The 12774-nt window shown below is 41.2% G+C and overlaps 1 protein-coding gene across 1 annotated transcript in view; it reads left to right on the forward strand.

The window, feature by feature from the left end:
* The first annotated feature begins 1408 nt into the window (after positions 1 to 1408).
* Positions 1409 to 12774, forward strand: part of LOC108757006 — a 77718-nt gene continuing 66352 nt past the window's right edge. Inside the window, 19 exon segments of the mRNA XM_018501232.1 lie at positions 1409 to 1459; positions 1747 to 1942; positions 2758 to 2789; positions 3399 to 3452; positions 3455 to 3646; positions 4208 to 4457; positions 5844 to 5977; positions 6423 to 6660; positions 6860 to 6982; positions 7105 to 7239; positions 7394 to 7627; positions 7747 to 8262; positions 8351 to 8536; positions 8665 to 8916; positions 9025 to 9456; positions 9766 to 10059; positions 10198 to 10446; positions 10644 to 12404; positions 12513 to 12701. Coding sequence (XP_018356734.1) covers positions 1409 to 1459; positions 1747 to 1942; positions 2758 to 2789; positions 3399 to 3452; positions 3455 to 3646; positions 4208 to 4457; positions 5844 to 5977; positions 6423 to 6660; positions 6860 to 6982; positions 7105 to 7239; positions 7394 to 7627; positions 7747 to 8262; positions 8351 to 8536; positions 8665 to 8916; positions 9025 to 9456; positions 9766 to 10059; positions 10198 to 10446; positions 10644 to 12404; positions 12513 to 12701 — 5518 coding nt within the window.

Genomic DNA, 12774 nt, shown 5'->3' on the forward strand with positions numbered 1-12774 from the left:
CCCTTCTCCCTTTCGCCCTCCGGTCCTCCTAGTGAGCTTGGCCGCGTGTGCAGTCGTTAACATTTCACCGCGCCAGGTTGATCGCCGCGGCTCTAACTTATTGTGCGATTCGCTGCACACGCGCGAGTCTCGGCTCTCGACGGGAAAGAACGAGAAAGAAGCCCGCGGGGCTTCTTCCGAAGAACGAAGAACGCTTTTGCGTACGGGGATGCTATCTCGCGAAAATTGCGTTTACAGTTGGACGTCTGCCGGGGGAATTGCGAAGGAGAAGGGCGATAAACAGGAAATTGTTACCGCGGCTTCATCGCGAGCGACTCGACGATTTAGATTTCCGCGTCTTTGAATTCCGTTGGAAAAGTCCGGTCGCTATCAAGCACGTATTTTCTCACCATGTCGAGTCGAACGCGTCACGAATTCTGCGGATCGGCGAAACGCACTTGAGGCTTGGTGTAAGCTCGACGTAAGCTTCATCGCTATAACAGAGAGCCTGATCTCTCTCTCTCAGGCTCAACGATACGTAATACGAGTATTGAAAAAATAATCACAAATAATGACTTGCAAAACGTTAATAGCTTACCATTAATGAAGACATTTATTTTACATTTGTCACCGATAACTTTATCGATGCTATGTCATTACAGTTATTCTGCAGTGATTTGCATGTTTTTACTTATGTCCGTCGTGTCGAACCGTCTCCTACTTAAGATATCTAGTACGTTGAAGGACAAAGTCAATGCTTCTATGCATTACGCGGCCTACATGTTGGGGTTGATAGATCAACCGACTTCTCTGGTCGCACATTCGTGAATTAGCCACACGTTGGAGCGGCTGGCTCGTTCGTCGAACAGGTGTTCGACCGGTGTAGGTTTATCCGTTGTGACTGAAAAATGGTCGATGGTTTCTTGCGGTTTTACATTCACGCTTGATTTTCCGATGATTTCCTGCAACCATAGTGCTTCCCATGTGATTTATATGCCGTGAACATCGTGAGGAACGTTCGAGTGCCTCTCTCTCTCTCTCTCTCTTTCTCTTTCTCTCTTTATAGCTCTCTTCTTCTCTTGTCTCCGGTTGTGGCGCGATCATGAAAAATCGTTCCCAGGGTGCTGCAAAGTGGTGCCGTTTTTGCGAAACCACTTGTGAATTCGCGATGATGCAATTACCACTGGTGATTCCCGTATGAAGTCATCGTCGTCGTTGTGTTACGCGCGTGTTTAAAAATCTATATTTAAATTTCTTCCGCAACACGTTTCTCCGCGGAAGAATGATAAACATTGTTATGCGCATCCAGTCACCACTAAAAATCATGCATTAATAATAAATCGAAACCACGCGTTTAACTGTATATTGCGTGGGCAATATCTATAGAATATGACTAATTTTGGTGTGATTCAATCTTTTCACAGCAAAGATGAAACATCTTTGGCCGTTGCTGACGTGGATACTTCTATCTTCGTATCCGGTAAGAAAGCATTTCTTAAGAAATTTCAATTTTTTCGCGGGTAAAAAGAAAGTAATTAATTCTTGTTTCTCTCTCTCTCCCATTCGATCTACAATTGAAAGACCGTTAATTAAATTCAACGATACGCGTCTTTTGTAAAAAGAAAATTAAACTTAATTTCAACTTAAATTTGAATGTCAGAGAGCACAAAAATAGAATTGGAAATAGAAATAATAAATAAGATTGCTAGATAATTGAAATATATTGATAACATCCAACTGATAAAATCTATTTCGTGATTTTTCCAGGCCGAATCTCGTAAAGGACTCGGCCATGGATCGAAGCGAGAAGTATTCTTTCTGAACCTCGAGGACGGCTACTTTGGCTGTCAAGTAAACGAGTCGACGGACGTCCTTCAGTTACTCGAGCTTTCAAAGCTCTGTGACCATCGCGTCGACTGCTACCAAGGCGTGGACGAGCAGCGCAACAAGTTAAAGTGCACAGGTGAGTCTACCTGACAAAAGAAGACATGTCTTCTCGAAATAACTCGTCCGGAGATTACCAGGGTAACCCTCGCGGTGAAGCGATTGTGTATCTCACGGCGACAGGAAAGGGTGATGTCGCACGACATTCGCGATACACTGTCGTCAACGTTTCCGTTGTTTCTTCACGTCATGCCATCATCCTCGATGTCATTACAGTCTCTAAGTAATTTTCCTTCTCACATCGTACAATATATACAAACCGCAAGAACGTGTTAAGCATTACGTCTCGTCAGGGGTCACAATTAAGGGGAATCTCTTCTCGCGTCATTATTTCATATTGCACCGAGTCACGCCTACGAGTTGTAATTAGCGGCGGAATTTTATTCTCATTTTCCATGGACGTTATCTTCCCGGTGGGACCATAATTGACGTTGCCGAGCTGCCGATGAGCCGGTGGATCACGTTACTCGAATCTACCGAACGTATATCGTGGCTTCACAGCTTGTGAGAAAAACTTCGATGTTCGACCGACGATTAGGTCCGGCGAGAGAAAATTGCGCGATTAGCCGATGGTTATATAGTACAGTCGCAATTTATCCGCCCCTTTTTCTCGGATAATCTTACTTAATAGCCAACAAAAATGGCTCGTGCCTCTCGTACAGGATATTTCTAAACCAGTATATCCTTTAACGCTGTTTCTGACGGATGAAATCATTAATTATTTATATCTACGTAAATAATTTTTTATTTACACATTAAGAAAGATAAAAATACTTTGTATTTATTAATATTTTAATATGATTGATAACTTTAATTTGAAAAAGATATATGCAGATTATTTATAAACTTATACCGTAACATTAAATGTTAATTAAGAATCGAGCTACGCATATATTTTTTTAGTGAATAATGTTATTAATTTATTCGAATTTTTGCTAAAAATCTTACAGACGATTGTACAAAAGAAGACGGCACTAAATGTCAAAATGGTGTCTGTCTGGATTCGGTCTGTCACTGTAACGATGGATTCGGAGGATGTAACTGTCAAGTTCCAGGTTTGTGCAACTATTTATGTTGTTATATGATTATTTGGTATGAAATTTTCTTATCAAATATTCATTTAATAAGCACGTGTATTTTCAACTACATGCAAATCGTTTGGATTAATCCAATGCAAGTATATTACCTGGCATATATTTTTCTACCCTTTTCAATCTACAATATATGTAAGGAATAATTTACAATAATAAATTTTTAATAAAACTGAATTAAAATTAAACATTACAGATGAGAACGAGTGTAAATATCGACCCTGTGATATATTTGCCCACTGTACAAATACTCTTGGCAGTTTTCAATGTTCCTGCTTTCCCGGATACCAAGGCGATGGCTTTCATTGCGAGGGTAATTTTCCTGTTCTTCGAACGCCCGGCTGTGCATCCGCGTTTCCTTATTAACGAATATTGTATCTTTAGATATCAATGAATGTGACGATCCAGCGATTGCTAGGCGTTGCGTCGAGAATGCCGAGTGTTGTAATCTACCCTCGAACTTCTTGTGTCAGTGCAAATCTGGCTACATCGGCGATGGTGAGGTGCATTGCGAGGATGTGAACGAATGTACGATACCAGGTGCATGTGGCGACAATACTGTGTGCCACAACATACCTGGTAATTACACCTGCACGTGTCAAGATGGATTTACGGGAGACCCGTTCAACAGTGTGAGTACATCGCCGAGATCAGGGATGCGTAGTCAAGAAAACGATAAGTTGGAGATTAAAGTGGATAATAACATGCCTGCGAGTCAATTGCCTTATCGTGGCATTTTTTTTTCGAATATTTATACGACGATGAGGATATTAATCTTAATAATTATTATTTATTTAAAATGATGGGCTTCTGGAGGATACTAATCACGATATCAGTATATACTGACAAATTCCGATTTGAAATATTTATATTATAAATAATTCCGATAGTGAAGTAGGATAAACGACAATTTCAAAATTTAGATATTTATTCTGTCTATAAGTTACTTTAAAACAAGAGCATATCACAGTATGAAAGTGCATATCACAGTTAAAATTTTTATAAATTTTACATTTAAAAAATACGAATTTACTGAATAAAATATAAATGTTTTATAATATAAAATATACATTTATACATATATAATATATTAGAAAATGTTAATAAATTTCAAACAACGCGCAATTAGGAATATGAGTGTGTGTGTAACCATGAATTAATTTATTAAATTTATGGAATTGAAATTTATCTAGTGTATCGATATTGACGAATGCAAATACGAGGGTGCCTGCGGAAGAGGTGCGCTATGCGTGAATGTACCAGGCGCGCATAAGTGCGAATGTCCCGACGGATACGACGGAAGTCCTGAGGAGGAGTGCAGGGATGTCGACGAATGCTTGAGGAGTCCTTGCGGACGTTCCGCTCTCTGTACGAACGTACATGGTAGCTTCCGATGTTCTTGTCCCGATGGGATGGATGGTGATCCGATGACAGGCTGCCACGGTAAGGCTTAAGAATATTTACAATTAGCTTATTACGAGTGATAAGTGAAACATAGAATGCCTTATAACGTGGAAAAATCAAAATATGTTAAATGTTATATGTATATGTGTGTAATTAATCATCATGCTTTAGTAACATAACATTGTTCGTAATCATTGACATAACAGTTACATCTTAACAAAACGTTGACAAAGAGAGAGTTTATTTCGATTAAGAAATTCATTAGTGAAAACCAGATCCCAATATTGATAGCATTGTTGTGATCTATGTGTGACACATGACAACTGATAATCCGGTTGAACTCACAAATATCCACGGTCGCACGTCTAACAATGACTACTAACTGACCATCACCGGCAGATGTGAACGAGTGCGAGAAAAGTTCGCCCTGTGGTGCGGAGTCAGAATGTGTAAACACCGAGGGTAGCTACGAATGTAGATGCCATATCGGTTACCGGATGGATCCCACACACGGTTGCGTCGACGTGAACGAGTGCATCGGTGGAGACGCTTGTGCGGCCAACGCGAGGTGTATCAATGTCCCGGGCTCATACAAATGCATTTGTCCCCCGGGTTTCGTCGGTCAGGGACTAACCCGTTGCGAAAGTCAGTCATAGCTAAGCTCTCATGTAACATTCTTTGTCATACTGCATGCTATAATAATCATCCTGTGATTAATAATATTGATTAACAGACGTGAACGAATGCGAGCGCAACCCCTGTGGCGAAAACGCTGAGTGCATCGACACGGTCGGTAGCTTTGCTTGCAGCTGCAAGACGGATTACACCGGCGATCCTTTTAAGGAGTGCAGTGGTTAGCTTATCAATAATTTTCTCTTGCGATACATTTCCTTTGATGAATTGATCCCTTAAACCTATTCTACAATGTGCTTTTTGTTTCCTGTTTCTTGCTTTTTGTTATTTGTTACATCTTGTCTTTTTGCTTCTTATCCGGTTTTTTGTTTTACATCGCCCGAGATAAAAATTAACGAACTTCGAAAGAAATAAGAAATACGTAGCAAAAAATACAATTGTTGATAAAACGGTTGCAAAGGAGAAAAAAGCAAAAGGTAAAAAATAAGAAACAGGAAACGAAGAGCACATTGTAGAATAGGCTTTAATCACGAGTCTCGTGGTGTTAAGAGTGCTGCCAGGAATTAGAATGCACTGCTCTCACTGCGACTTTAATATATTCATATTTTCAATATATATATTTTTTCTTTTTAAACTTTAAATTTATTCTATATTTTCTTAATATTTATTCTATATTTTCTTAAGACAGAATTTTTAATTTTTGTGATACTCAAAACGCAGATTTGTTTCTTTAAATCTTTGACTTTGTGGAATTTTTTCTGTTATCTTGGCATTCTGCTTTTTCTTTCCTAGACATCAACGAATGCACAGCTTTGGAAAATCCTTGTGGGAAAAATGCGATTTGCAAGAACGAGGAGCCTGGTTACAACTGTCTTTGTCCACCAGGGTACAGTGCTAGGTCTAGCCCGACAGTCGCATGCGATCAGGTATAATAATTCAATAACCCGTTGCGTTTCGTCTCGAGTCATCTCATACATACATATGTAAACAAGATCTTCCACGCAAGAGATGTCCCAGAACAAATATTTCAAAAGGTAGCCTGCTCCTTTTGACCGGTCCGCGGTTTCTTTCTACGAAGGCGACGGATAAAAGAAAGCAAATGAAACGGAGGTGGCGTCGTGCACACAAAACAAGATAAACGCGAACCGGTTTTACATCAGTTTACCTCTTTTCCAAATCTATTTTCGTCGTTTGTAACGCCACAAAACTGACTCACAGTTCCATTTATTATGAATGCATGCTTTTTATTCGCGCGTCTAAAAGATAACCGTATATACGATGAACCGGTTCTCGTTTCCAACTACAATGTTTCCATACGTGACAAGAATTATGAGTGCGGAGTAATAAAGTGTCTCATCGTAACGTTTTTAGACCGACGTGACGACTCTTTGCAAATCGAATTTCGATTGCGTTAACAATGCCGAGTGCATCGAGGGACAATGTTTCTGCAAAGATGGCTTCAAAGCCATCGGTGCTGAATGCGTGGATCTAAACGAATGCCTTACTAGTCCCTGTGGGCCTGCGTCGATTTGCACGAACACTAGAGGAAGCTATCATTGTGAATGCGAATCTGGATTTGTTGGCACACCGCCCCATATACCGTGCAAAGGTAATCGTTGTAATTATACATTTTCAACGCTATCGTATACATACATATTATATCTTTGAAAGAGAAATATTAAGAAATAGTAAGAATGATTAGTTGAAAAACCGTATATATATATATATATATATATATATATAAAGAGAAGAGTAATTATTACGCTATTAAAAAGCTATAGTTTGTCATAATTTTTATTATTTTACAGCACCGTGCGATGAGGTAACTTGCGGTGAACATGCCTTCTGTAAGGCCGACGGTCACGAAGCTTACTGCATATGCGAAGATGGTTGGACCTTCAATCCAAATGACATAGCGGCTGGATGTGTCGGTAAGCAAACAGATATTTCTGAAATAAATCGAAATATTTTGTAATCATTATTCAACGTAGATAGGTATCATTTATGACAGTAAATTTTTTAACGCTGTTTTATTTACTTTACTTACAATTAGATATAAACGAATGCGATGCGATAAATGGACCTTCTGGAAGATGCGGCAGAAATGCCATTTGTACCAATACACCTGGTGGTTTTAGTTGTCAATGTAAACTCGGATACTCAGGAAATGCCTTCAAGCAATGTATAGGTAAAATTTGAGCGAGATAAATTATTCACTAATGATTATCTATAGTAATTTTGCAAATATTTATTATCTTTATATTTGCTATATATATATAAGAATTATTAATTTAATTATTTTGTCAGTTTTGTGTTTATATATTTTTTAAATAAATACACAGATATTGACGAATGTACCAAATCTAACGTTTGCGGTCATGGAGCAACGTGCACCAATATTGAAGGTTCTTACTCTTGCACTTGTCCGGAAGAAACCATACCAGATCCTGATCCTTACATTAAATGCGTTGGCATAGTGAGATGTGAAATTGACGATGATTGCCCAGGAAACGCTATTTGTGATCTGCAAAAAAGATGCTTGTGTCCTGAGCCCAACGTCGGGAATGATTGCAGACGTATGTAATATGTATTATTTAAAAATTAAATAAAACTATCTTTATATCGTTGGGGGAGGGGGGAGATTTATCCTTTGTGAATAAAATGTCAGTCCATAATCTCGTGTCTATCTAATCAGATCCATGTGAAGATTTATCTTGTGGACCCAATGCGCATTGCATGCTCTTGAACGACGTGGCGACATGTCTCTGCAGCAACGGATACACAGGAAAGCCCGGAATAAAGGATGGTTGTCGAGACATCAACGAGTGCGCGATAAATCCGTGCCCTCCGGGCGCAATTTGTAACAACGAGCCCGGTTCCTTCTCGTGTCAGTGTCCAAGCGGCATGACGGGCGATCCTTACAGCGGCGGTTGCCAGGAATCTAAAACACCTCACGTGTGTGGTCCCAGCGCGCCCTGCCCCGCTGGAGAACAATGCATCAAGGATGAATTCGTGGGTAGCAGTGTGTGCATCTGCCAACGAGGTTTCACGCGCGATCACGAGACTGGTAAATGCAGAGACATTAACGAATGTATGGAGCTCAGAGAGAAGCCTGCCTGTGGTGTCAACGCAATTTGTAAGAATCTTCCTGGCAGTTACGAGTGCCAATGTCCACCTGGATTCAATGGAAATCCTTTCTCACTTTGCGAAGGTAGGACTCTTGATATTTTAATAATTGTATTATTATCTATTAAAATGTGCGTCAGTATTGTTAAAAATTTTTATTATAAAAATTACAGAATGCAACAGCATCGAATGTCAATGTCAACCTCCGTACAAGATTGTCAATGGTAAATGCATGCTTGCCGGATGTTCGAAAGGCGAAAAGTGTCCAAGTGGTGCTGAGTGTATAACAATTGCCGGTGGTGTCAGTTATTGCGCCTGTCCTAAGGGATACACGACCAAGTCGGATGGTTCCTGTGAAGGTATGACTCCTGTGAAGTGATTATAGTTTAAAAGAAATTTTATTTTTGTTGTAAATTTAACTGACAGCAATTTGAAGCAAATATAATTATATTTGATACGATCGACTGAACAATTATTTCATATGTAGATATAAATGAATGCATCGTGGGTCACCAAGTCTGTGGCTACGGTGCCGAGTGTATCAACCTACCAGGTTCTCATCAATGCGTATGTCCGCACGGATACGGTGGCGATCCATACAATGGGCTTTGTTCTCCGGCACAGAAGAGATGTACCAACGATCACGAATGCAAAGCTAATGAGAAATGCGTGCAGCCTGGGGAATGTGTGTGCCCACCGCCGTTCTACACAGATCCCTTAGATGGAAATCTTTGTAAAAGTAAGCCTAGAAATTTCACATTATTAGAACAGCTCAGACGTAGTATAAATTTTCGTGATAATCGTAATGTCTTCTACGTCTAATTATTATTGAATTTTATTATTGCAGATCCTTGCGATCGTTTCCCGTGTGGTATTAATGCAAAATGCACACCGAGCGATCCACCGCGATGCATGTGCGAGGCTGGTTTCGAAGGTGATCCGCAGCACGGATGTATTGATGTAAACGAATGCGCGAACAATCCTTGTGGACACGGTGCATATTGCATCAACACGAAAGGAGATCACACGTGCGACTGTCCTAAAGGTATGGTTGGCGATCCTTACGGTGCTGGTTGCACTGGAGCTCCGACCGGCAAAAGCGAGTGTTCGTCAAATGACCATTGCGAGAACTATTTATCATGCGTCCAAGGAAGTTGCGTCAATCCCTGCGATAACGTACCTTGTGGTCCTAACGCATATTGCGAGCCGGATAAACACGCAGCATGGTGTAGATGCGTAATCGGATTCACGGAAGGCAAAAATAACGAATGCGTTTCACGTAAGTGCGAATTTTATAAATTTTTTATTATAAATCTGGATAGTTTTACATATTAAAATTATTATTTCTCATATATTTATTAAAAAAAATTTTTTTTAATTTTTACATGATTGTGTATCATGGGTGTTGCAGAATAAATGATTTATCTAAATTTAAAAAGAAATTTGATAATTATTTAAATTATTTAAATTTGATAATACAAGCATAGCTTAGTTTTCATATAATACTTTCAGTCAGTAAGTTATTAATTTATCGTCTAAATTTTTACTATAATTTTAGATAAAATAATACTTCGTTTTTCGATTTTAGAATGTGACGGTTTTGTTTGCGGCACTGGGGCTCAATGTATCGTTAGTTACGACGGGCCGACGTGTAAGTGTATCGAAGGTTTCATGGGCAATCCTTTCCCTGGTGGACAGTGCGTTCCGGATGTTTGCTCTCCTGAAATCCCGTGCGCTGAGCCGAGCGTATGCATCAGTGGACGTTGCAAACGGCGCTGCGAAGGGGTGATTTGCGGCATCGGAGCTATGTGCGATCCTTTAACGAATAAATGCGTGTGCAATCCCTATTTTGTCGGCAATCCCGATCTGCTTTGTATGCCACGTAAGTATTACAAACGTAATGCAACTATATATTATGTGAAAGGATATTTATTTTATTCTGTGAATGTACCTCTGCATATAAGGGAAAGTAATATTGAATCATATATTATCCTGGTTGACAAATTTAATTTTTCCGTAGCCATTCAACCACCTCACTGCGATCCATTCTGCGGGAAAAATGCACATTGCGAATACGGTCTTCAGGAATCAAAGTGTGTCTGCAATCCGGGTACCAGTGGGAATCCTTATCACGGTTGTGGTGTTCAAGAAAAGTCCGATTGTTCTACTGCGGTGTGCGGAAAAGACGCTCATTGTAACGCGGGTCCTAACGCTGTCGAGTGTCTTTGCCCATCTGGTTTCGCTGGCAATCCATACATTCAATGTTTTGGTCAGTTTTTATTAATTTCAGCTGACTCTTTCGCAGTACTTTTATAATCAAAATATAGAACTAATTGTAATAGAATATTTTTAAAAATATAATTAATTTTTTATACAACATATCATTTTTCACGATATCAAGTGTAAATAGTGATAAATAAGATATAAAAACCTATATGTAAATGTATATTTGTATTTTTTTATTAGATATCAATGAATGCAACGGAAACGCATGCGGAAGTAGTGCGGTGTGCATCAATACCCTTGGAAGTTATGACTGTCGCTGCAAGGATGGCTTTTTCGGCAATCCGTTCGTTGGATGTCAGCAGGTACAGGTGGGACCATGCGCTGATCCTTCTACTTGTGTTTGCAGTAACACTGTACCGTGCCCCTTCGATTACATCTGCGTCGATCATAAGTGCATAAATCAGTGCAGCGAAGTAAAATGTGGTCCCAGATCCGTTTGTCAGAATGGAGTGTGCGTATGTCCGCCTGGTTATAGCGGTAATCCCAATGATTTGCACAAAGGTTGCCACTTGCACGGTCACTGCTTGAACGATCTTGAATGCGAGCCGCAGGAGATCTGTTTCCAGGTCGGCAAAGGCGTCCGCAAGTGTGTGGATGCATGCAGCAAACTGCAATGCGGACCAAACGCATTATGCATCACGCAGAATCATGTGTCCTCTTGTTTGTGTATCGATGGTTACCAGGGTAATCCGAGCAATTTAATCGAAGGTTGCCAACCGTCCAAGTCCGTGATACCCGGATGTGCACATGACTCGGATTGCCCGGCAGGTTCCTTCTGCATTACTCTGGATGGCGGCGTGCGCGACTGTGTAAATCCTTGCAATAAAGTGGTATGCGGCGCCTATCAAAAATGCGAACCCGACTTGGTCGTACCTGGTCACGCCACTTGCAAGTGTCAGGACGGCTATGAATGGAATCCGGTGCAGTCGTCCTGCGAGAAGCCGTCGGTACCCGATTGTATAACCGATAATGACTGCCACTCGAGCGAGGGCTGCAGACCGGACGCGCTTGGCGTATTAAAGTGTGTGTCGCTTTGCGACGGTTTCACTTGTACCGCGAATTCTCGCTGCGTGACGGAGAATCATCATGGCCGTTGCGACTGTCTACCGGGCTACATCGGCAATCCGAATGATCGTCGGGGATGTCACAGCCCGCGCGAAAACCGTTGTTCTACGGATAGTGAGTGCGCGGAGGATCAGACATGTCGTAGTACTCCAGACGGTCCGCTCGCTTGCCAACTGGTCTGCGACTTTATCACCTGCGGCCCCAATGCGCTTTGCGTCGTCAATAACCACGTGGCGAACTGCGAATGTCCGCCTGGACAATATGCCGGTGATCCGAATGACTCAACGTCTGGTTGTCGCGCGGTGCCCTGCGTCTACAACATCGACTGTCCACCGGTGCAACTCTGCAACCGACTTACACACACTTGTTACGACGCCTGCGACGAGAATGCATGCGGTGTAAACGCTGTCTGCATAGCGGAAGATCATAAAGCGATCTGCCAATGTCCGCCTGGGCTTCGCCCGAACCCAGTACCCGACGTCGAGTGCGTCGCCGTGGAGGCATGTCATCCGGACTCTTGCCATCCCACTGCGTTGTGTGTCGCTGGTCCAACGAACAACCCGGTGTGTCAATGCCCACCGAATCATGTCGGCGATCCTTATGTGAACGGTTGCCAGCCGGAAGGACACTGCTCTAGTCCCAAGGATTGTCCAGTGCATTCCGTCTGTCATGAGCATCGTTGCATTAATCCGTGCGAGAATGCGTGCGGTCCTAACGCATTCTGCGAGATCGTAAACGATCAGCCGAGCTGCAAGTGTATTCACAGGTTCGTGCCATCCTCCAGGGGTCCAGAACACGGTTGCGTGCGGGGTACTAATTACTGCACAGTTGACGCCCAATGCGAAGATAGCTACTGCATTGATGGACAATGCAGAGGTAATCTTGATTTAATAGATAAACAATTAATAATTACGATAACATCGTAAATATTTCACTATATTAAAAATATTCAAATTATAAAACAGAGAATTTCGGCTGTTTTAGCTGTATGTCGTTCAGTCGCTGATTGTTCAGACGGAGAGAAATGTATTAACAACAAGTGTATGGTATCATGCATTGCGCATTCTCAGTGTCTAGTAGATCATGCATGTGTAAGTGGAGGATGCATCCTCGGCTGCCGCAGTAATAAAAATTGCCCGACTATCGAATCGTGTATCAACAATAAATGTCAAGGTATGTCACGAGCCACCTTATAGCACAATTTTGATTCATATTTATTTCAAATAGATTTTTTGCACACATGTGT

The sequence above is a fragment of the Trachymyrmex septentrionalis genome, unplaced genomic scaffold (genome assembly GCF_001594115.1).
Source record: "Trachymyrmex septentrionalis isolate Tsep2-gDNA-1 unplaced genomic scaffold, Tsep1.0 scaffold131, whole genome shotgun sequence".
NCBI classification, from domain to species: Eukaryota; Metazoa; Arthropoda; class Insecta; order Hymenoptera; family Formicidae; genus Trachymyrmex; species Trachymyrmex septentrionalis.